Source organism: Haemorhous mexicanus, chromosome 9, assembly GCF_027477595.1.
Source record: "Haemorhous mexicanus isolate bHaeMex1 chromosome 9, bHaeMex1.pri, whole genome shotgun sequence".
Taxonomy (NCBI): domain Eukaryota; kingdom Metazoa; phylum Chordata; class Aves; order Passeriformes; family Fringillidae; genus Haemorhous; species Haemorhous mexicanus.
Genome location: NC_082349.1, coordinates 2125685 through 2150385, shown reverse-complemented (window position 1 = coordinate 2150385; position 24701 = coordinate 2125685). Strand labels below are relative to the sequence as shown.

The 24701-nt window shown below is 47.4% G+C and overlaps 1 protein-coding gene across 1 annotated transcript in view; it reads left to right on the top strand.

The window, feature by feature from the left end:
* Positions 1-24701, top strand: part of CACHD1 (cache domain containing 1) — a 96591-nt gene that overhangs the window by 50111 nt on the left and 21779 nt on the right. The window contains exons 4-11 of the mRNA XM_059853613.1: positions 2130-2236; positions 10308-10434; positions 12463-12607; positions 15417-15633; positions 20689-20838; positions 21809-22042; positions 23631-23780; positions 24267-24390. Of these exons, the coding sequence (XP_059709596.1) occupies positions 2130-2236; positions 10308-10434; positions 12463-12607; positions 15417-15633; positions 20689-20838; positions 21809-22042; positions 23631-23780; positions 24267-24390 (1254 nt within the window). The remainder of the gene's footprint in view (positions 1-2129; positions 2237-10307; positions 10435-12462; positions 12608-15416; positions 15634-20688; positions 20839-21808; positions 22043-23630; positions 23781-24266; positions 24391-24701) is intronic.

Here is a 24701-nt window from a genome sequence, read left to right as displayed (position 1 = left end):
CATTTACATCCTGAAAAGTCATTATTTTTCACTGTGGGGTTGTTCCTCAGCCTTGCTCGGAAATATTTCTTTAGGATGGAGATGTTTAATATGCAGTTTTTTGGGTTTGCCCCAAGATAAACACGAGTTTTGTGGAACCCATCCGTTACCAATCAATCTTGGGCTGGAGATCCTCCAGCCAACAAAAAATCAGCAGCAGTTTTGCTCTCTTGGAAAGAGCCTTGATTTTTTTTGAAGTGGTTACATTTTGAGGGTGATAAGAGAAGCCACAGCCTCCATCCACGAGCTGCATTCCTGGGAAATGTCTTTTCCTCGACAGAGAGAGGTCGGGAAGTTCTCTGGGAGGAGGCTGCCAATAACATCAACAAAGAGCTCCAGCAGAGGGGATGAGCCCGTGCAGAGCTCCAGGTCTGGCTGCCCTGGGTCTCTCAGGGCATCCCAGGCTGATCTTCAGCCTGGGGCTGAGCACCAGGACAGACAGGAGACCTTGCTGTCCGTCCGTCTGTCCGTTCCCCTTCCTGGCTGTGGAGAGCGAGGACAAGGCAGGGGATCAAAGGGACTTGGGACGTGCAGGGACAGGGTTGGGTGGGAAATTGGGCAGGAATTCCTCCCTGGCAGGGTGGGCAGGCCCTGGCACAGGTGCCCAGAGCAGCTGGGGCTGTCCCTGCATCCCTGGGATGTCCAAGGCCAGGCTGGAGCAGCTGGGACAGTGAGAGGTGTTGGGGTGCAATGGGATGAGTTTTAAGGCTCTTTCCAACCCTTCCTTGATTCCATAATCATCTTTTCCTGCATCCTTTTCTTCTTTTTCCAGATTTCATGGAAATTTCAACACTAATCTCTCACCATTAGTACTTATTTACACTGAAACATTAAAAGTTGGGTTTCCATCGTAAATGTAGGTTTAATAAATAATGTTTGATTGCTGCTCCTCTCGTTGTTGTCCTTCCATAATTGATGGGAATTTCAGCTCTGTGTTACTATAAATATTTACAGTGAAACATTAAAAAGCTGTGTTTGCATTGGAAATGTAGGTGTGATTGCTGGTCCTGTTCTCTTTCCAGATTTGATGGGAATTCCAGCACCAATCTCTTACTATTAATAGTTATTTACACTGAAACATTAAAAATCTGTGTTTCCATTGGAAATGGAAGTTTGATTGCTGGTCCTGCTGTCTTTCCAGATTTGATGGAATTTCAACTCTGTGTCACTACAAATAATTACTTAGATTGAAACATTAAAAAGCTGTGTTTCCATTGGAAATGTAGGTTTAGTAAATAATGTTTAATTGCTGATCCTGTTGTTGTCCTTCCAGATTCGATGGGAATTCCAGCACCAATCTCTTACTATTAATAGTTATTTATGCTGAAACATTAAAAAGCTGTGTTTCCATTGTAAATGGAGGTTCAGTAAATCATGTTTAATTGCTGATCCTGTTGTTGTCCTTCCAGATTTGATGGGAATTTCAACACCAATCTCTTACTATTAATAGTTATTTACACTGAAGCATTAAAAAAATCTGTGTTTCCATTGGAAATGTAGGTTCAGTAAATAATGTTTAATTGCTGATCCTGTTGTTGTCCTTCCAGATTTGATGGGAATTTCAACTGTGTGTTACCATAAATAATTATTTACATTATTTAACATTAAAAAGCTGTGTTTCCATTGTAAATGGAGGTTCAGTAAATAATGTTTGATTGCTGATCCTGTTGTTGTCCTTCCAGATTTGATGGGAATTTCAGCACCAATCTCTTACTATTAATAGTTATTTACACTGAAGCATTAAAAATCTGTGTTCCCATTGTAAATGTAGGTTCAATAAATCATGTTTGATTGCTGATCCTGTTGTTGTCCTTCCAGATTTGATGGGAATTTCAGCACCAATCTCTTACTATTCATAGTTATTTATGCTGAAACATTAAAAATCTGTGTTTCCATTGTAAATGGAGGTTCAGTAAATAATGTTTGATTGCTGATCCTGTTGTTGTCCTTCCAGATTTGATGGGAATTCCAGCACCAATCTCTTACTATTAATAGTTATTTACAATGAAACATTAAAAAGCTGTGTTCCCATTGTAAATGTAGGTTCAATAAATAATGTTTGATTGCTGATCCTGTTGTTGTCCTTCCAGATTTGATGGGAATTTCAACACCAACGTTTCCAGGACCATCAGCTGCGATCGACTCTCGACCACTGTCAACAGCAGAGCCTTCAATCCTGGACGTGACTTAAATTCTGGTGAGCAGCACAGTTCTACTTTGGGGGTTTTTCCTACTGTTGTAGGGCTTTTTTCCCATTAGACTCCAGCATTTCCTTGGCACTGAGAATTTGCATTGATTGCCATAGCAACAAGCTTTTATTTCTCCTTGCAAGTGTCACACTGCCCTTAATTTGAGATTTCATGATTGAAAGCTGATACCTAAAGTAATGCCCTCAGTCTGAGCACTTTATAAAAATGTCATGAAGATTTTATTCCAGCGTAGCGTGGATGATTTTGTTGTGGTTTCTGCACTCTTTATTTCTTCCTTTTTATTTTTTTTTTTCCCCCCAAAGGTTTTCTCCTTCCTAGGCCTGTCTGCTTTGGCATCAGCAGTGTCAGCTGCTGCAGGGGCCACACGGGGAAGTTTCTCTGATCTTCTTAGCTGAGTTCAGCCCCTGTGAGGCTGCCTTTGCAGTGATATGCAAAAACGACCAAATGTGAGGGCATCCTAAAATATTTCCTGTCTTTGTCTTGTCAGGGCCTTTTCTCAACACATTTAAGGACTTAGAAATGTGCTTAGAACCAAAATGCACAAGGACTTATCCCTGAAAAATTCTGCTTTTGGGCCTCTGCTGCAGCAAGGTTTTCTTCTTCTTTTTTTTTTTTTTTTTTTTTTGGCATCCTAATCAGTGTGGATTAATGCAGGGATTTCAGCTGGGTTTAGTCAGACTTTGCCCCAGCTGTTCCATCTGACTTTTCAACTTTTTATGGTGCTCGGTGCTGTAAATTAGGGAACATTAACAGACCTTGTGGGTTTTATTTTTGGGGGGTGTTGTTTGTTCATTCTTTTGGGGGAATAATGCAGACTTGGGATTTGTTTTATTTTCATTTCATTTTCAGAGGTCTTTTGGAATAAAATGCTGATTTATTTCATTAACTTGAGTGATGAAGTGGCAACCCTGCCATTCCACCCTCACCATCCTGCAACAAACTGGGGGAAAGAACCCCACATTTTTATAAACTCCTTTACTGTTTCTCTTCTTATGGCTTTGCTGTCTGGATTTCTAATGGAATATAAAAATGAGCAGTCCCCATGGATTGTTTTCCATCCCATCCATGGTATCCCACATCTTGGATGCAGGTGCTGGCCAGGCTGATTTCCTGACAAGCCATGATTTGTGTGGTGCTTTCCATCCTAAAGTCAGGCACTCTTTGTTCACTCTCTGTGATTTGCTGGGCTTTGTTTTACTCATCTCTTTATTAAAAAAACCAAACCCAAACAACTCATTAAAATAATGTTTCAATCACATGCAGTTGTTAATTAATCAGAATAATTTTTGAAGGCAAGTTTAGAGTCACTGTTGTAAGAGCAAAGCATACAATGAATCACTTCATGGTTTTTAATTAAATTAAATAAAAAATCTTTTTCTGCTGCAGAAGTTGGAGGCTAAAAAAAGTATTCAAGAAATATTCCTTATTTTTGAGTGATGAAAAGCAAATAAATTGCAGTTTCTTGTAAACAAAATTTAAATCTCTGGTTTGAATTCTCAGAGAAATAAAGTGAGTGAGTGTTCAAGGTTCCTGCTGTCCTGGCTCAGCAGTGAGGCTCAAGTGCCTCCTCTTCCCTTGCCTCTGGCTTGAAAGATTCCTGATGAAAGGAGAACCTTCAAAACATGGCATTGCAGGAAAGGGCAGCAGGAGAGGAGGGGGAATTGAGGGAGAGTAGGAGCAGGGATTTATTGACAGCAGACTCTGCTCTGGCTCTCCTTTTACAGAATCAGCCTTGGGGGGAGGTTTTGATTAGGGAGGAAATGTCTGTAAGAGAGGAACGGGATGGAAATAGTGGATTGAGGCAGGAAAATGGGATGGAAATGGTTAATTTGAGGAACAGAAGTTGGTACTGGGTGCACACCTAGTGAAGAGAGACGTTTTGTGTAGGTGAGGCCAAGGAATATCCTTGCTCCTTGTGTTTAAAAGTCTGGGAGATCAGGCACAGATGGGGTTGGGCTGGAAGGACCTCCCAGCCCACCCAGTGCCACCCTGCCATGGCAGGGACACCTCCCCCTGTCCCAGCTGCTCCAGCCTGGCCTGGGCACTGCCAGGGACCCCGGGGCAGCCCCAGCTGGCACTGATGACAGCTCCACCCTCCCATCCCTGCTCCTCATCTCAGCCCCTCCACCCAGCCCAAGCCCAGCACGGGCTCAGAGTGACCCTTGGGGACAGCCAGGAGGGCAAGCAGGGCACGGCTGGGGTGGGGCTGTGCCACTGGTGGGACACAGAAGAGCACCATGCCTTCAGAAGGCTTCTCTCTGTTTATTTTAACAGCAGGCTGTCCTTTATACCTGTTTTACCTTTTGGGAAAGTTGATTCTTGCTCACAACAAATCCACCCAGCGCTCCTTGGCGCAGAGCAGTCTCCACCACTGTCCTCAGCCAAGCTCCAGCTGCAGGCCCTGCTTTGTCTGTTCTTCCTCTGGTTTCCATGCCCATGACCTTGACAGAATTCCTGTCAGGGCTAAAGGGGTCCCTTCTCACCCAGTTCTCCAGCTGCCAGCCCCTTCCCAAGGGCTGGGCAGGCTGGAACAATGCGGGACTGCAGGAGAGCTGGGGCTTGGGATAAACCCAGTGGGCAGAGTTTGGGTGTTTGTGTGTGCTGAGGGGGTTCTGTGGGCAGAGTTTGGGTGTCTGTGTGTGCTGAGGGGGTTGTGTGGGCAGAATTTGGGTGTTTGTGTGTGCTCAGGGGGTTCTGTGGGCAGAGTTTGGGTGTCTGTGCTGAGGGTGTTGTGTTGCTGGTGTCTGTAGCACTGGCTGGTGTCGCCTGGGCTGTGACCTGTGCCAGGGAATCCCTGTGTGCCCAAAGGAATTCATGGGCACACAGGAATTTCCTGGGATGGAATTGCCTGGGACAGGAATTGCCTTGGGATGGAAATGGAGTGGGAAGCAGTTTTGCTTGGAGGGATGGAGTGCTCCCAGTGCCCTGGCATCCCCCCAGCTGGGCAGCTGCTGTCACCTTCTAAATGGGGTTTTAAAGTATTAATTAGTGTATCTGTGTCTTAAAACCTAATTTTATCTTTCTGTGGGACCACCTACCTTTGAGGGTACCCTCAGGGCAGAGCCCTTGGTGTGCACAGGAGTCAATTCTCAATAAATTGATCAATATTCACATTAAACCATAACCACCTCTGAAGGAAGACGGTGATCAAATACAAAAAAATTCCCCATATCCCATAATTTTCTTTCTTCTCTCATAAGTATCCTCATGCAGAGCTGGGGAGGAATCTCTGTTGCACTTTGGGTTTGGGCTCTACCTCTGCCTCATTTATTTTTATGCTTTAAAACCTGTGGGTACATCTGGGTGTTCTCATCGTTGTCTTCCTCAATGAGTTTTCATTTCATTCTGCACATAAAGGACAAAATTCCCATGAGTATCCCCCCTTTTCCCACGTGAGCTCTGCAGTTTAAATAATCCTGCCTATAAAAAGCTCCTGGCAAAACATAAATTTCAGCTCTGCTCCGCTCGACCTCGGGCTCAGCTCTGGAAATGTTAATCTTGGCCCAGAGTAAAAGGTGGGATGGGAGTGCTGAAGTTGGAGGTGTTGGAAGGGAATGGAATTTGCACCACAAAGCCACAGGAACAGAGCCTGGGAGAGCCCTCAGGGACAGCAACCCCAAATTCCACCCTGGGCAGGGTGTTAAGAGGGGTGGTGGAGCTCATGAAGCTTTCAAATCTGTTTTTTCCATTATTATTGGATTTTTTTTTTTTTTGTTAAAATAAACATTAATCTTAGGGGAGGGAGAAAGAAATCGATGTGCCTCCTCAGCTTTAAAAAATATCACTTTTACCACTGTTTTTTCTTGATATTAGGTGGCTTTTAAAATGCTGTTTAATGTCTTGAAAAGATTTTATTTTATCTTTGTTGGAGTTTTGCATCTGGATTACTTTTAGCCATTACTACAAAAGAGATAAGGAGAAAGTCTTTATTCTCCAGATGGAGACACAGGCTTTGGGCAGTTAGATGAAGAGATCTGTCCTCACCACTCTGAATAGTCCTTTATTTATTAAATCTTCCCCAGAGCCAGTGCATTATGTTATCAGATTCCTCTGGAGGTTTTTTTGCCTTTTGAATAAACAGGGAACCAGTAAATCTTTCTCCTTCTCATCCTTCAAAGTGCTGAAATGTCTGTTCCAAGTCAGGCAGCTTTGGCAGAGGGCTCCTCCCCTGAAATATGCAGAGATGGCACAGATTGCCCTGTAAATTTTGTCTGCTTTATTCGAGGTGTTGATCATCTCAAATCTTGGAATCATAAAATATCTGGAGTTGGAAGGGATCGTCGAGTCCAGAATGAGGAATGTTCCTTAAATTGCTGTGGTTTACACTGATTTTGGGCTGAGTTGAAATGCTTGGGAGTTATTTGAGCAGAAGAGTTAACACCCCTCCTTCCAAATCCTTTTAAAGGAGGAATCTGGTCCCATTCCTTGAAATGAAAGGGTTTTTTAGCTTCTTTTCCCTTCAGAGTCCTGAGGATTGAGCAGGGCTCTGTCCTGGCTCATGCCACCAGCAGAATGTTAATTGTGGCTGAGCCGCAGAGCTTTTATTCCTGGTGACAGCACAGGAGCTGCAGTTGGGTTTGACTTGGGAAATCCTGGATCAGATCTGTCTGGAGAGTCAGAGGATGTCTTCACTCGTGCAATAAACACATTTCTTTGTGCTGTTCCTTCACCAGGAGAGTTCTTAGTGGAGGGACTTGTCAGAGGAGAGCTGGAAATGAAACTTCCCTGGTTTTTGTGGGATGAGAGCCGAGGTGGCAGCTCAGCAAATGTAATGCTAAAGAGGAGGCCTGTGAGAAACCCTTTTGTAACGAGCAATTATGTTCAGTAGTTCCTTTTTTTTCCCCCTGACTGTTTGTGCTGTTCTTTGAAGATTAATTAGTTAATGATTTGGCTGTGCTTTGAAGATGTAAAGTGGTATCTAGAAGTGCTAAGTGTTATCATATCGCATTCCCTTTGAAGTTTATAAACTCTACCACACAGGGCTTTCTTCCTAAAAGTCCCTTTTGCCTCGTGAGATATTTATAATTAGAGAGAACCATCATTTCAAATGCTGTCATCTTCATACTGCCCAGCTTTTCCAGTCTGCAGCAGGGTTTGGGGTCAGATCTTGCTGCAGGGGAGGTGGAGGGGACAGAGGCTTTGGAGTGACCTGGCAATGCCACCTCATGGGCAGCTGGCCACTTTTATTCCCAGTCTGTGTCCAGAACTAAGGGATCAGCTTTTTTTTGGATGGACTAACCTGTCCAGAGGCTGGTTTTCCTGGGAGGAGGAGGTGGGAATAAACTGCAGGCACTGAGGGCGTGGAAAGTTTGGGGTAAGTGAGGTTTAGGTTAAAAAAAAAATCGACTGTGTGTCCTGGCAAGGGGCAAGAATTGAGGGAATATCTGCAGGGCATTCCTGCAGCTTGAGTGGATGGAAAATAAGAATGTGTTTAAAGAGAAAAAGTCTGGATTTTTCAGCCATGGCTTATCTGCAGGGAGATTGTCTGCTGTGGTCATAGGAAAATGAAAAAAAGGAGGAAAAGCAGAGTTAGGATAAAATTGGTGGTCCCTGGGGAGGGTGTTATTGAACTAACACTCGCTGGAGGAAACATGAGCACAACTGTATGAAAAGGAAGAACAGCAGAGCTTGAGTTTCAAAACCAATTGTTTTATGGGGAAAAGGAATACTTTTAAATCCACATACTCTCGTGGGGAAATAAATACAGCTCATGGCCTTGCAGGAATGAGAAGTTTATCTTTAATATAGCAAGGATTAAAAAAAGCCAAAGCCTTTAAATTATAAACTCCTTTATTGTAATGTTGTTGGTAAAATGAGACTGGACAAGTTGTTTCATCCAGGCTTTCACTGAGTGTTCACATGTCAACTTTGAAGTGACATTTTTCAAGTTCTGTAACTCAAAACAAAAACTTCAACACCAGAAATTCAGCCTATACAAAACAACTTGGCCCCAGAACGATGAAATCCTGGTGGCTGGGCATAAAAAGAAGGATTTAAATGTTTTATAGTTTCATGGCCCTTCTGTCTGCAGGAGGAAGCAGCAGCTCAGAGGAAAAATAGATTTTGGAGGGGAATGAGGAATCTCTGGTAGTCCTTGGTCCATCAAGGCAGGGAATTGTTCCCATGAGAAGCTGCATTTTTGCTCAGAGCTCAGCAGTCCCAGCCCAGCATCCCGGTGGGATTTGTAGGCACTGTGGGAAGTGTCAAATACTGTGGCAAAGAGGAGTGGGGAAAGGCCAGGACAGTGGTTTTTGCAGGGTAATTACACTGGGCTGGATGTGGAGAGAACATCCAGCCACAGCCAGTCTGGGAAACTCGAGTAAGTGCTAAAGTGTGGAGGATGTGGAGCTCAGACTGCCCTCACTGTGGGTATTTGGGTAGAGTGTCTGGCTGAGGCTTTGAATGTGCCCTGCAGTCCCTTCCAACCCAAATACTGGCAGATTTGATAATGAAGGAGATGAAACTGGCCTGTTTTCACTGCCAGTCCTGAGGGAATGCTGGAGGGAAATGCTGAGCAGAAGGTGAAGCCCTGGAAATCAGAGCCCCCCTCTGCCAGTTCTTTGAGTTCTGCAATCAGAGAACATGAAAGGAGAAATGGCAAAGGAATGTTCTCTTTTTTTTCATGCATTTTTAGCTGGTGTGATCCACTTTATTTGCTCGGTAGAGACGTAAGATTTCAAATATTTCCAGGTTTTGTTTTCAGTCTGCTGCAAGCAGAGAGGAGTTCAGCCCTGAGTGGGAAATAATCCTGATCCTGCTGTGGTGCCTCCCATGCTAATGGTTTCCCATTCCCTCTCTCCTGGGAGCATTTCCCTTTGGTTTTCAAGGACTTAGAGCTGCCTGAGGTCAGTGGTGTGGCAAAACTGGTGATTCCATGGAGGAACATCAATCCAGGCTGGAGGGAGAGCAGGCAAGGTCCATGGGACATTCCCAGTGCACCATGAGGCAGAAATCCCAATGCCCATGGGATCTGTTCTTCCTAATGTCCATAGGATCAGTTCCCAGTGCCAGTGGGATCTGTTCCCTTCCCAGTGCCCATGGGATCTGTTCCCTTCTCAGTGCCCATGGGATCTGTTCCTTTCCCAAATTCCATGGGATCTGTTCCTTCCCAATGTCCATGGCATCTGTTCCTTTTCCAAATTCCATGGGATCTGTTCCCAGTGCCAATGGGATTTGTTCCTTCCCAATGCCCATGGGATCTGTTCCTTCCCAATGTCCATGGGATCTGTTCCCAGTGCCCATGGGATTTGTTTCTTCCCAATGCCCATGGGATCTGTTCCCTTCTCAGTGCCCATGGGATCTGTTCCCAATGTCCATGGGATCTGTTCCCAGTGCCAGTGGGATCTATTCCTTCCCAATGTCCATGGGATCTGTTCCTTCCCAATGCCCATGGGATCTGTTCCCTTCTCAGTGCCCATGGGATCTGTTCCTTTCCCAAATTCCATAGGATCTGTTCCCAATGCCCATGGGATCTGTTCCCAATGTCCATGGGATTTGTTCCCAATGCCCATAGGATCTGTTCCCTTCCCAGTGTCCATGGGATCTGTTCCCAATGCCCATGGGATCTGTTCCTGTGCCCATGGGATCTTTCCATTCGTGGGTTATGAAGCTGTGAACACCAAACCTGTTGAATATCTTGGAGTTATTCCACCAAAAAGAACAGGATTTTTTGACATGAAGGCTTTTTCCTTTTTGGGAAGGATGTTGACAAGGTATTTATTATTACATGGAGATGTAGGGTGTATGTATATTTTACATAATTGCCTTAATCTCGTCCTTCCTCACTCTGGCCTTGCCTTCCAGGACCTGGGTGTACTTCAGAGATTCAGGAACTGCCATCACATGTTCACAAAATCTGTCCAGTCCAGTGCTGCGTTTCTTCTTGAGCTGTTTGCAGATCAGTGAAGTTTCACCAGGGTGTTTTCCCCATCCTGAGCAGAGCAGTTTGTGTTTCATGCTGGGCCCTGGCTGTTGCTCTCCAGACTCCACCGGGAGGCTCCGAGTCTGGGCTGTCTTTGTGCTTCTAACTCTGCTTCTTTCTCCCTTTCCACCCCGCAGTCCTTGCTGATAACCTGAAGTCTAACCCAGGGATCAAGTGGCAATATTTCAGCTCGGAGGAAGGGATTTTCACCGTGTTCCCAGCCCACAAGTTCCGCTGCAAGGGCAGCTACGAACACCGCAGCAGGTAGGGTTTGCCTCCTTCCACCTTCCTGGGAAAAGCACTCACACTGCATTCCTCAGGCCCTTGCCAAGCTGCCAACATCCATGAGTAACTTCTAATGGAGCCCCTTGGGTTTTCTTAGGGCTGTTTTTTAAAGCACCACTTTTCACTTCTAAGGAACTAAACTAAAATTCCAAACAGGTTCCTCACGTCTCCCAAATGAAATCAGCTGTAAACAGCAGCGACTTGGAAGTTGTAGGTCAGCCTGCAGGCAAAATCTGACCTGTGTTTGAGTCATGCTTGACCCCTGTTAATAAAGCAGTGAGCAGACATTCTGCTGATTTGGCAGGTGCATCACTTTGGGAGGGAGGGGAAGGATGGGAGCCTGGGAAGGGCACACAGGTAGGAGCATTTCCCCCAGGTTCAGGTGGCACACCGTGGGTAGTAGGGAAGCAGCAGTGAAAATTTCCTTCCACTAAAATATAAAAAAATAAAAATAAAGCATTAGCTGGTGACAGGGTTTCCTGCACTGGGATTTCAGTTCTCTAAGAATTTGAGATCCAGTATTTTTCCCTGTTTTTTGTGTCAGTACCATGGGATTGATGGAGGCTTGAGGGTGGGAAGGTGCAGTGGCTTTAATATCTCTGGTCACACATTAATTAATGGTACAAGTTAATCAGTCTGTGCAGGGGAAGCAGCAGCACATCCAGGAACCTTTTGGGGACACTAAGGAGGGTTTGGTTTTCTGTCAGGGTTGAGCAATCAAAAGTTTACTGATGGTATCTTCAGTGTGCCATCAAAGCACAAAGCTCTGAGGCTGACTGAGTTTTCTGGGGCCTTGGAAAGGTGAGGTCTGAGGAGGTGAGAGCTGGGGGTGCCCAGTCCTGCTCAGAACTTGGACTCTAAAACCATCAGTGGTTTACCCCCACCACTTGTCTGGGTCACAGTCCCACCATGGCTAAAGAAGGGGTCTCTTTTTGCTAATATTTACTTCAGAGGGTACTTTGGGTGAATTAATTAGCTAATGCTTCAGTGCTTTGAAGATCAAAGGCCCTGTTTCAGTTGCAGGTATTAATCCAGGGTAGAGCTGCAGGCTGTTTTACAGTTAAGAACTGATTTGTGCCAGTTGTTTACTGCAGGGCCTTGTGTCAAATCTTTCCTTTCCTTTTAATAAGATTTCTGTGTCTGCCTTTGATATAATGAAATTTAGATCCCAAAACTCTCCCTTGACTGTAACTAGTTTTGTGTCTGGACTAAAGAGGAAAGAGAAACTTGCCATTTTATTTTAATCCTTCCTCCATGTTGAGGATCCTCCTAATTTATTCCAGGTTGAAACCTTGGCGTGGGAGCTTGTGAACTCTTTCACACCTCACTCAATATTGAGCTGGATCTGAAAACAACATTTTTGGTGTTAGCACAGACTCATGGCAGCACTGAAAGTCCCCACCCCCACCACTGAAAGTGGTGTTAGCTCCCTTTGGGATGTAAAACTGGGCAGATCCAAGGGCTTGTGCAGCATGACCCGGGTGAGAGTCATCCCAGGGCTCCCTGCCTTGGCCAGGAGCCTTCTTACAACAGCCCAGACACCCTGGGCTGATCATCTCCCTGCAGCTGCACAGGTTTTTACTTGCCATGGCCCCAGCACATCCCCACTGTTGCACCCAGTTCACGTGTGGCTGAAGTTCCCAGCAGCCAGGATTTACCAGGAGCATTTCTTGCTTCATTCAAACCTCGCTGTGAACTGCTGCAGCGATCCCAAACAATGCTGCTGGGTAAGCAGCAGGGTTAATTCCTGAAAGCTCTTGCTGTGACAGAGAGAGAAGAGCCTGGTGAGGTTAAAAAATTCAGAAACTGAGGGGCATTTCTGCATGCTCAGGTTCTCAGCTGGCTTTTCCTGGTACAAGTTTTCATAAGGGAAAAAAAATCCTGTTATAATTCATTGTTTCTCCCTGCTTGTTTGCTTGGGTGTTCTAATTCCTGCCTTGAGAGCATTCCAGTGGGGATGAGAGGGTGGCTGATGGTGATGGTGGTTTTGGTTTTGTCCCTCCCCAGGCCCGTCTACGTCTCCACCGTCCGCCCTCAGTCCAAGCACATCGTGGTCATCGTGGACCACGGGGCCTCTGTCACTGAGACACAGCTCCAGATTGCCAAGGACGCTGCCCAGGTGATCCTCAGCTCCATAGATGAGCACGACAAGGTGAGCTTTCTCCAGGCAAACCCAGCTTCCCCTGGGTTTTCAGCTCTCACCCAAAGTGGTGCTCTCAGTCACGGACTCCTGCGGATCTGGGAGCTGCCCCGAGGGGTGACAGAGCCTTGAGCTCACTTTCTGCTGCAGGGGAAACATCTGGGGATTTGCAGGCTGGGAAAGAAGGGAAATCCCACTGATCTAAGGCAAAATCTTGTACCTGAGCAATCTTTAAAGGCTCCTCAAACTCAGCAGATATTTCAGTGGTGGTCAACAGGAAGAGGAACCGTGCTCCAAACATGACTCCTTCTCACATCCTAAACCGCTTTGAGCAACTCATTTCACCTCTGAGCCTCTCCTTCTGTCTTGTGGAAGTGGAAATTGTTTATTCTCCTGCAGTACTGGTGTGAGCTGAAGCATAATTAGTGTTTGGAAGATTCACAGCTAATTAAGGTACCAGCACAGGGCTGAGAAATCTGGGTTTGATTTCCTGCTCTGTCCCTGGTACTCATTTGACAGGGAGAAAGTCACATAAACCGTAATTTTTTTCAGTACAGACAATTATGGATTCATAAAGTGCTTCTGTAAAAAGTCTGCAGTTTGGTCTTTTAGTAACTCTCTACTGGTGAGACCTCGATCAGCCTCTCTGCTTGGGTTTTCTTTTGAGAGCAGGAGGAGTTTCAGTTAAATCAAATTGAAGAAAACCGATGATAATCTTTGCCTTAAGTCTTCTGACGAATAGTATGGGAAAACCACTTGTAGCATGGTGCTTTTAAGGAGATTTAATGTGGTGAAGTAATCTTACAGTTCAGCAGGATTAATAGCACTTAAATTCAAGTGCCAGAAGGGTTTGTGTTAATACAGAGAATACATTTAAGACACCTATTCCTTGGTCAGTAGCTCAGTGGTTACAGAACCTGTTACACAGGTACCTCATTACTGCTTAATTCCGGGGCTGTCTTGCCTCAGTCATGCTCTCTAATGAAGTTTGTCACTCAGTTAATGAGTCTGGTGTGTTAGATGTCATTAAGGCATAGAGGTAACACTTGCATTAACTTACTTACAGGAAAAGCTGATGTCAGAGTCGCCTTGCTCTGACTGAAACATTAAAACAACAAAAAGCTTTGCTGGGAGCAGTCCTTGGAGGGGTTGTGTGTTTTTTTTTGGTTTTTTTTTTCATTTCTCTGTGCACTCAGCTTCTCTCTGGGCTCTCCAGGCTTCCCTGAAAATGCTCTCTGCTGGTTCCCTGTCAGCTCTCCCTGGCCCACTCGGGCTCTGCCCAGAGCAGTGCATTGACCATTGTGAGGGAGCAGGGTGAAGCTGACTCTGCAGAGAAACAAAGACCCAAATCTTTTCCTTGAACTCTGCATAATCCTTTTGAAATATGACACATTTATGCCTCAAGCATTTCTTTTCCAACAATGCAGTTTTAAACCCATGGAATCTCCTCTGCTGGCTTCTCCCAGTGTTGTGTGTCTGGGTGTGTAAAGATGATGTAAAGATGTGTGCTGTGTTCTCATGCAGGAGACCAGGACTCCTGGACAGCTAATCAAGGTCATCAAGCAGAAGCCCCTTTTTCTTTACATTAAGCTCTATTTACATATTTATATAGAGCTCTATTAAACTCTATATTCCAACACTACTGCACACACAATCACATATTTCTTGATTGGTGCCTCTGCCTTGTCCACGTGCTCTGCATGCACTTCTCAGGACATGCGATTGGTTACAGCCCAGTGCTTCACAGCCTTCCTTTATCTAATCCTTGTGGTCTGGGCATTTTGTTTCTCAGCCTCTTCTTTCTTCATGTAGCACAATTTATGTCTTAGTAACCTGGAGAATCCCAGAGGCTCCTGATAAGAATAACTAAAAAACAGTTTGGCTGGAGCACACTGCGGCCTGAGCTGTTCAAGCGCATTGCTCCACCTCCAGGGGAGGTGATCCCATGGAATCTCTGTCTTCCCCATGGAACCCCTTCCCTACAGAACCCCTTCCCCATGGAACCTCCTCCCCATGGAACCTCCTCCCCATGGAACTTCCTCCCCATGGAACCTCCTCCCCGTGGAACCTCCTCCCCGTGGAACCCCTTCCCCATGGAACCCCTTCCCCATGGAATCTCTGTCTTCCCCACGGAACCCTTTCCCCACGGAACCCCTTCCCCACGGAACCCCTTCCCCACGGAACCCCTTCCCCACGGAACCCTTCCCCACTGAACCCTTTCCCTACGGAACCCCTTCCCCACGGAACCCCTTCCCCACGGAATCCCTTCCCCACGGAACCCCTTCCCCACGGAACCCCTTCCCCACGGAACCCGTTCCCCACGGAACCCCTTCCCCACGGAACCCCTTCCCCACGGAACCCTTTCCCCACGGAAACCCTTCCCCACGGAACCCGTTCCCCACGGAACCCGTTCCCCACGGAACCCGTTCCCCACGGAACCCTTTCCCCACGGAACCCGTTCCCCACGGAACCCGTTCCCCACGGAACCCGTTCCCCACGGAACCCTTTCCCCACGGAAACCCTTTCCCCACGGAACCCGTTCCCCACGGAACCCTTCCCCATGGAAACCCTTCCCCACTGAACCCCTTCCCCACGGAAACCCTTTCCCCACGGAACCCTTCCCCATGGAAACCCTTCCCCACTGAACCCTTTCCCTACGGAACCCCTTCCCCATGGAACCACTTTCCCCACGGAACCCGTTCCCCACGGAACCCTTCCCCATGGAAACCCTTCCCCACTGAACCCCTTCCCCACGGAAACCCTTTCCCCACGGAACCCCTTCCCCACGGAACCCCTTCCCCATGGAGTCTCTTCCCGGCAGATCTCGGTGCTGACGGTGGCGGACGCGGTGCGCACGTGCTCCCTGGACCAGTGCTACAAGACCTTCCTGTCCCCTGCCACCAGCGAGACCAAGAGGAAGATGTCCACCTTTGTCAGCAGCATCAAGGCGTCCGACAGCTCCACGCAGCACGCCCTGGGCTTCCAGAAGGCTTTCCAGCTCCTGCGGAACACCAACAACGGCACCCGGCTCCAAGGAAGTAAGCCAGCCCCTCGTGCAGGCCGGGCTGTGGCAGGGCCTTGCCAGTGTTTGCTGATTTCACGTTCTCACTTTGGCAGGGCCCGAGGGAGGGGACCGTGTTGGACAGGAACAAAAACGTGCTCCATCCCCGTTTCTGTTCTAAGGAGCATTTCCTTGGGCTGCAGTCCACGTGATGGGCTCTTGGATGTGTCCAATCTCCATGAGGGGCTCTTGGATGTGTCCAGTCTCCATGAGGGGTTCTTGGATGTGTCCAGTCTCCATGAGGGGCTCTTGGATGTGTCCATTCTCCATGAGTGGCTCTTGGATATGTCCAATCTCCATGAGGAGCTGTTGGATGTGTCCAGTCTCTGTGTGAGGAGCTCTTGGATGTGTCCAATCTCCACGCGAGGAGCTCTTGGTTGTGTCCAGTCTCTGTGTGAGGGGCTCTGTGTGAGGGGCTTACAAGGAAGTAAGCCAGCCCCTCGTGAGGCCGGGCTGTGGCAGGGCCTTGCCAGTGTTTGCTGATTTCACGTTCTCACTTTGGCAGAGCCCGAGGGAGGGGAGCGTGTTGGGCAGGAACAAAAACGTGCTCCATCCCCGTTTCTGTTCTAAGGAGCATTTCCTTGGGCTGTGGTCCACGTGACGGGCTCTTGGATGTGTCCAATCTCCATGAGGAGCTCTTGGAGGTGTCCGTTCTCCATGAGGGGCTCTTGGATGTGTCCAATCTCCATGAGGGGCTCTTGGATGTGTCCGTTCTCCATGAGGGGCTCTTGGATGTGTCCAATCTCCATGAGGGGCTCTTGGATGTGTCCAATCTCCATGAGGGGCTGTTGGATGTGTCCATTCTCCATGAGGGGCTCTTGGATGTGTCCATTCTCCATGAGGGGCTCTTGGATGTGTCCAATCTCCATGAGGGGCTCTTGGATGTGTCCATTCTCCATGAGGGGCTCTTGGATGTGTCCATTCTCCATGAGGGGCTTTTGGATGTGTCCAATCTCTACGTGAGGAGCTCTTGGATGTGTCCAATCTCCACGTGAGGAGCTCTTGATTGTGTCCAATCTCCATGAGGGGCTCTTGGAGGTGTCCAATCTCTACGTGAGGGGCTCTTGGATGTGTCCAATCTCTACGTGAGGAGCTCTTGGAGGTGTCCATTCTCCACGTGAGGAGCTCTTGGATGTGTCCAATCTCCATGAGGAGCTCTTGGATGTGTCCAATCTCCATGAGGAGCTCTTGGATGTGTCCAATCTCCATGAGGGGCTCTTGGATGTGTCCAATCTCCATGAGGGGCTCTTGGATGTGTCCAATCTCCATGAGGGGCTGTTGGATGTGTCCAATCTCCATGAGGGGCTCTTGGATGTGTCCAGTCTCCATGTGAGGAGCTCTTGGTTGTGTCCAGTCTCTGTGTGAGGGGCTGTTGGATGGGTCCGTTCTCCATGAGGGGCTCTTGGAGGTGTCCAATCTCTACATGAGGGGCTCTTGGATGTGTCCAATCTCTACGTGAGGAGCTCTTGGAGGTGTCCATTCTCCACGTGAGGAGCTCTTGGATGTGTCCAATCTCCATGAGGGGCTCTTGGATGTGTCCATTCTCCATGAGGGGCTGTTGGATGTGTCCAATCTCCATGAGGGGCTGTTGGATGTGTCCATTCTCCATGAGGGGCTCTTGGATGTGTCCAATCTCCATGAGGAGCTCTTGGAGGTGTCCGTTCTCCATGAGGGGCTCTTGGAGGTGTCCAATCTTCATGAGGGGCTGTTGGATGTGTCCAATCTCTACGTGAGGAGCTCTTGGATGTGTCCAATCTCCATGAGGGGCTGTTGGTTGTGTCCGTTCTCCATGAGGGGCTTTTGGATGTGTCCAATGTCCATGAGGGGCTGTTGGATGTGTCCAGTCTCCGTGTGAGGAGCTCTTGGATGTGTCCATTCTCCACGTGAGGAGCTCTTGGATGTGTCCAATCTCCATGAGGGGCTCTTGGATGTGTCCAGTCTCCATGAGGGGCTCTTGGATGTGTCCGTTCTCATTTGTGTCTCTTGCTGCCCTGCCTTTCTGTTGAACTGAAAGAGGAGAATGCAGGATTGGTCAGTGTGATAGCTGAGTTATTTCCCCAATCCCAATGGGGTCAGGGGGCCTTTCCAGGAAAACTGCAGCTTCTGCAGGTTCATTTAATGAGTGCTGGCACATCTGCATATGGATGATGTGCCTGGCTGGAATCCTGGGGAAGTGGATCCCCTTGCTTCCCAGGGAAATGAGGTTTTGAGAATACCAGTTATGGGTGATATTTTGTGGAGCACAAAGCTGTCCTGGCTAAATTTTCCTTCATCTCAGAACAACCCCCTGAACTCTGTGCACTCATTATGAGCCTTGTCCTTCCCCTTCCCAAGACTGGGGTTTTTTCTGGGTGTTTTTGTAGTGACAATGTGGTGAAAAACATGAAAAGTTGGGTGTGGAGTTGAGTGGCAGATTTGCTTGCCAGGAAGGCGTGGAAGGCAAATCCTGTGCTCTGGGTGCTCCTTGGATGTGAGTGGAGCAGGGTGGAGGAGCAGCCATCTCCATCGGGATACTTGGATTGTGTAACTCATTTCCCACACCCTGGCCCTGTGCCTGCTCCAGTGAGAGCAGAGCCCTCAGTGTCCCACAGGGCACCAGCTCAGGGGCTGTGCAGAGCCAGAGAGAGAGGAAAAGTCCAGGAATTGAAGTGCTTTGGAAAGAATGAGGAAATACCCCCATTCCACGTGACTTTCCTTGGTGCTTTTGCTACCAAAGGTTCAGCCAGTTCCTGAGCTTCAGGCCATTGGCACAGGGAGATTTTGTGGGACTGGACAAAGGATAAGGTTGGCAAGGGCAGGATTTTCCCATCCTCTGGCAAAATGATGGCAGGGGAGCAGCTCCAGGAAATGCAAAATGAACAGTGCAGTGCTGCTGCAGCTGGCTGGGATAAGATGAATTTGTCATCAGGATTCATTCCAAGAACATCAGCTGAGGAGCCTTGGAGCATCCTCCTGCATATTCCCCATTCCTGGAAGTGTCCAAGGCCAGCTTGGACAGGGCTTGGAGCAGCCTGGGATAGTGGGAGGTGTCCCTGGCCATGGCAGGGGTGGGATGAGATGAGCTTTAAGGTTCCTCCCAACCCAAACCATTCCAGGATTCCATGTTTTTATGTTTGGCACTGTCTTATATTAGGATTAGAAGTTTTGGCTTATTCATACTTCACTAGGTTTCATATCAACCAACTGTTTTGGGGCACGAGCACAGAAAGTTAAAATGCAAATGCTTTGGATTTAGGTTTTCTCTACATGTGGAAGATTGTGAGGATCTAACGTGTTTATGATGAATTTCAGAATTCCTGGGGTGAGGCACAATAGGTTTGAGAAGAGGATGTTTATAAAACGTCTCATTTTCGTGTAAATAATCTTTTCATCTTTTTAAAAGAAAAACAAACCCAGCAAAAAAAAAAAATTAATTTCACTGTTAATTTTCTCACATCCTGTTCCCAGAGAACAATGTGTGGGTGTGTCAGGGAAGCTGTTGGGATACAGCCTCAATCCCAAATTCACCCTGGCAAAGCCAGGAGGGAACTGCTGGTGTGAGGTGGGAGAACTGTTCAACACATCTGGATTTTCTGCTTCAGGTCTTGCTCAGCAGATCCTCATCCCAAAGGGTGACAGAGTGCTCCAAAAGCTGCTTGCTCTGGTCCCTCATGCAGATTTAGGGCTGGCTCTTGTTGCTCCTTTTAGGCTGCAGCACCATGCCTGGCTGCAGATAAAACATCTCTGCTGTAGCCTAGGAAACGCAGCAACAGTTTTCCTTAAACTCCACCCAAAGCTGCTTTAATACCTGGCTTTGCTTTTTTTCCTACTTTTAGCCCTTGCAGAAATCTAAGGTAGAAATTCCCCCTAATTACCAGCACCTCCTGTTAGTTTCAAAATCTGGTTCTGGCTGAAATTCTGGTCAAGCCATGAGGACAAAATGTGCAAATCAAAGCATTGATACCCGTTTAATAAACCAGTGCAGCAAATCCACCAAAAATCCAGGTGAAGGAAGAAAGCTGGGATGTGACCACGTCAGCCCAGTGCTCTGGATTTCCTGTGGAGGATTTTGATCTGTTCATTATCAACACAAACCACTCTCAGTGCTGAGATAAATGTGATGGAACAGGCTGGGGAGTCAGCACAGGGCTCTGGATTGTTGGCTTCAAAGGCTCTGGGGCAGGACTTTGGCCAGGAACTTCCTCAGCCTGAAAAAGGGAAAGTGTGAGGGGCCAGGTCATGTTCCAGAGAATTCCCAGAATTCCCAGGCTTTCTGCTCTGCCCTGCTCCATGGAGGGTGTCCCGTGCAGCTCCATGCCTTAGGATTGCAGGGTGGAAGGAGAACAGAGGGGCAGGAGATGAAAAGTGCAGGTTTTGACCTTGTGGAGTCTTTTCCATGGAATCGGAGCAGCTGCTCCAGGTGCTGTGTGCTCCTGCCTGGAGGCAGCCAAGCTCCTCACCTGGAAGTGAGAAGGATCCAGGGAGACCTTGGTGCCTAAAGGGCTCCAGGGGAGCTGGAGAGGGACTGGGGACAAGGAATGGAGGGACAGGACACAGGGAATGGCTCCCACTGCCAGAGGGCAGGGATGGATGGGAGATTGGGAACTGGGAATTGTTCTTGGGAGGGTGGGGAGGGGCTGGGATGGAATTCCCAGAGCAGCTGTGGCTGCCCCTGGATCCCTGGCAGTGCCCAAGGCCAGGCTGGACACTGGGGCTGGAGCAGCCTGGGACAGTGGGAGGTGGGACTGGATGGGGTTTAAGATCCCTTCCATCCCAAACCATTCCAAAGCCAGAAGGTGCCTCTGGGGTTTGCTCAGGAGAGCAAGCCCCACGCTCCCGGGTGGCCAACAGGCACCAAAGCAAACACAAGTTTGGTGAGTGCCAAGAGTGAAGCTTGAACACCAAAGGCTGGAATCCATGTGGCTGCAGTGTGTTCATCCCCTGGAAGTGCTGTGGATCCCCGGGAGAAGCTGCTGTGAGCAGATTTCAGGGCTCTCAGCACCAGAGTTAGAAACCTGAGGCACTTTGTGCTGTGTCTGTGATTGTGTTTCAGATACTGACATGGTCATCATTTATCTCTCGGCTGGGATCACATCAAAAGAGTCCTCAGAAGATGATAAAAAAGCCACTCTGCGTGTCATCAACGAGGAGAACAGCTTCCTCAATAACTCAGTGATGATCCTCACTTATGCCCTCATGAATGGTGAGAGATGCTTGTGGGTTCCAGGCCATAAAATTCCCTTTCCTGGCACAGCACAGCTCGTTTATTAAACTCATTCCAGGGTAATTCCAGGCCTCACTGGGAGCAGTTTTTTCATGGATTTTTGGCACATTTAATCCAGAAGCTGCATCCAGATGTTGTTACTTTGGTGTTTATAACTGTGCCACTCTATCTTTGTGTATCACGGTGCAGCTGCAGGGATATAAAATTGGATTGTCCAGACTGAGGTGAATTTGTTAATTATTGCAACTGCAAACCTTCCTGGGGGTTTCCAGGGGCAGCAAGCCGGGACTAAATGTGACTTCATCAGCCAGGGAGGGTGAATGGGAGATCAAACCAAACCTGAAATGCTTTGATAACCTGGGAACCAACCTGAAAGTGAAGTTAAACATGAAGATCACCCACCCATCTTCCAAAAAAGCATTTTCAGCACGAAGGAAGTTCCTGGTACTGCTGAAAATGAAAGGAAATGAATGCTTAACCCAATGTATGGTTTGGTTGTAAATTTAATACTCATTTGAGACTGCAAAAGGCTTTGATTTGTGTGCAGGAGTTGAGGCTGGGACTTGAGTGAAGTGTGAAAGTGGAATGCTTCAGCTGGAGAACAAAGGCTGTTATCTCCAGGGCTGAGGATTGCTCCTGGTCCTGCCTGTGGGCGAGCCAGGGGTGGAGAACAAAGAGCTGTCCTGTGGATTTATGGGGCACTCGTCTCTTTCCTCCAGGGCTTTGTTTAAAGGGGGGTGTGAACAGCATGGCAAATCTTCTGCAATCTCTTTAAATTTGGTGTTAGTAATTAATTCTCCTCAAACCAGTCTTGAAGCACTTAAATAAGAATACAGAATTTTCAGTGCTGCGATACAGAGTACGGATCACTCCTTTGGAGCAGGGGGCAGGAGCCTGGATGGAAAGGAAGCTGGTTAGAGCTGTCTGCCTGTGTTTTGTGTCCCTGCAGAGGGGGTGACAGGGCTGAAGGAGCTGGCCTTCCTGCGGGACCTGGCTGAGCAGAACTCGGCCAAGTACGGCGTGCCCGACCGCAGCGCCCTGCCCGTCACCAAGGGCAGCATGATGGTCCTCAACCAGCTCAGCAACCTGGAGACCACCGTGGGCAGGTTCTACACCAACCTGCCCAACAGGATGATCGATGAGGCCGTCTTCAGCCTGCCCTTCTCGGATGAGATGGGGGATGGTGAGTGCTGGCCTTGGGTTTGGGGTAAAACCATCAGGGATCAGGTTCTCTTTGCTTTCCTGTAATCCTGTGTCCCAGCTGAGATGGAGACAATACAAATGCACTCCATTCCCAGGAGGCTTCAAACTGATTTTATTCTGGCATGCATGCTTTTTATACATCCTTCCAAAGCTCATCAGTTTCCACTTCACTCATTGGTCACGAGACAAACAAAGTGCTCATTGCAGTAATTGCAGGGTTCTCCTATTGATCCTTCTCTCTTTCTTGGTTTCTATGTCAACAACCTTGGCAGGAAATTCTTCCAGGGGTGAACATGGATCCTCTTACCAAACTCCTCTCTGGCTCTCAGGAGTCACAGTAAAACCTCTTCCACAATCCCACAAGATTTTGGTCCCAGGTGTGTTTCCAGGCCTTGTTGTCTGTAGCATTTTCATCTGCAGAAGGTTTAGTTGTGAAAAAAGTGCTAACAAGACATGGAGTCAGCAGATTTAGTTTGGATTCCTGTGAAATTTTTTTCTCTGTTTGGGTACATAGGAACAAATAATCCATAATTTAATCTGTGGAGAGAAATTCTTTTTGTACTGGAGGGAAATAGGTTGGAATGGCATCCATGTCAGCCCTGTGTAAGAGCATGATAAAAGCAGCCTTGCAAATGGCACAAGGAAAGATTGTTAATTACTGTTAATTTCTGTCCCAAGGTGGCCACCCTCCCTTCTTTGGCTTCAGCACACCTGGACTGTCCTGAGACCCAAACTGAATTTAAGGCTGTTCCTGAGGAAATCTGGGTCTGAGCTTTTGCTCCTTCCTGCATTCCCTCCCTCAGTGATTAAACTCTGTTCTTGCTCTCTCCCAAAGCCATATCCAAGGGAAAACGGGAGCAACAAAGGATTGGGAATGATGCAATAGATGGGTTTGTCTTACAGGGATTTCAGAGTGCACTTAAAGGCTTGTACATGCAAATGAGTTTTATAGTGGGGTGAGGGAAGAGCTGCTGAGTTTCCAAGCTCAGAAAAAAGGAGTAAGAAGGTGTTGCAGAGTTCTCACCTCAGGGATGAGATCAATCCCAAACTGGTGGGTAATTATGGATGTGATTCCCAGCACAGTGGCAATACTGGGATTTAGTTAAGCAGAGATTTAATATTCTGATTATGCATTAGGTGGGAAACAGCTCATCCCAACTGTTGCTTTACAAGGACAAGGTCATTTCCTTCTTCTTCCCTCCTATTTTTTAGTGGCCTTAAATTCTGTTGAAGGAAGAGAATGCTCTGTTGGCTTTTCACACAAATTTATTTTATATCTATAAGGGATCCACGTGGAGACTGACAACCCCTCAAACACCAGTTGTGGTGTGTGTTCTAACAGACTGATGAAGGCTCTTCAGGTCACTCTCAGGAGCACAGATTAATTAGGGAGAGTGGCTGACAACAACCAGACGCAACAGGAACCCTGCTGAGCTTCCCTGGCCACATTCCAGTGAGGAACAGATACAAAATTTAATTGTGTAACATCTCAAAATGCTCTGTTTCCTCTCAAAATAATTACCCGGAGGATATTTCTGATGGTTTTGTGGTGTTTCTCTCCCTCCCAGGCCTGATAATGACTGTCAGTAAACCCTGCTACTTTGGGAACCTCCTGCTGGGAATTGTTGGAGTAGATGTCAACCTTGCCTACATCTTGGAAGATGTCACCTACTACCAGGACTCCTTGGGGTCCTACACCTTCCTCATTGATAATAAAGGTAATTTTGACTCAGACCATCTCCTCTAGTCCCACTGAGCCCGTGAAGCACCACTTCTGACTCCTCACATTTCTGAGTAATGAGTGATAATATTTATTAAAAGTTTAATTGCGTGCTGTTGGTTAGTTCTGCCCGAATGTTCCTGGAGATTTTAGGTGGATTCATGACTTGAACCTTCTGTCCTGGAGTTCTGATTTGGAAACTCTTGCTGTGGGGATTTCCTACACCTGTGCCATCCAAGGTTTTCTGGGAAAGAGGGAAAACTGGTGTTAATGTGTGTGCCCAGCTCTTTTCCTCTGATCCAGCTTATTTTATTGCTGAGTTTTTCAAGCTGCTTTTCATTTGCCACCCCTTTGATGACGAGACTGTTTGGTCACTGCCATCTTCGCCAAAATTCCATGGAATTACTGCATATTTGTTTTCCCCCTAAAAATATCTCTCCTGGGCTCAGTTTTGTTTGAGGCTTTTTGTGTGTTTGTGTTTCAGGGTACACTCTGATGCACCCCTCCCTGACCAGGCCCTACCTGCTGTCTGAGCCTCCCCTGCACACAGACATCATCCACTACGAGAACATTCCCAAATTCGAGCTGGTGCGCCAGAACATCCTCAGGTAAGGAGTGGATGCAGCTCCCAAATGAGCAGCACTGGGAGCATTTCTGGAGGAATTTCAGGGTATATAAGGTGAAATTCCTTTTCCTGCAAGATCTGGATACTTGGATGGGTTTTTTTTCCCCCCATTAACAATTCTGGTTTGATTTTTCCTCCCAGCTTTTTTCAGTTATGTAGTGTTTCCCAGCTGATCTGGGGAATATTCCTTCTAATCTCTCTCTTCCCTGTTAGGAAGATTTTCCACTATTTGGTCTGGGTTTTTCTTTATCCTTTGCCTATTCTGAGAATTTTTAAGCCCAAAATGTGAGGGTG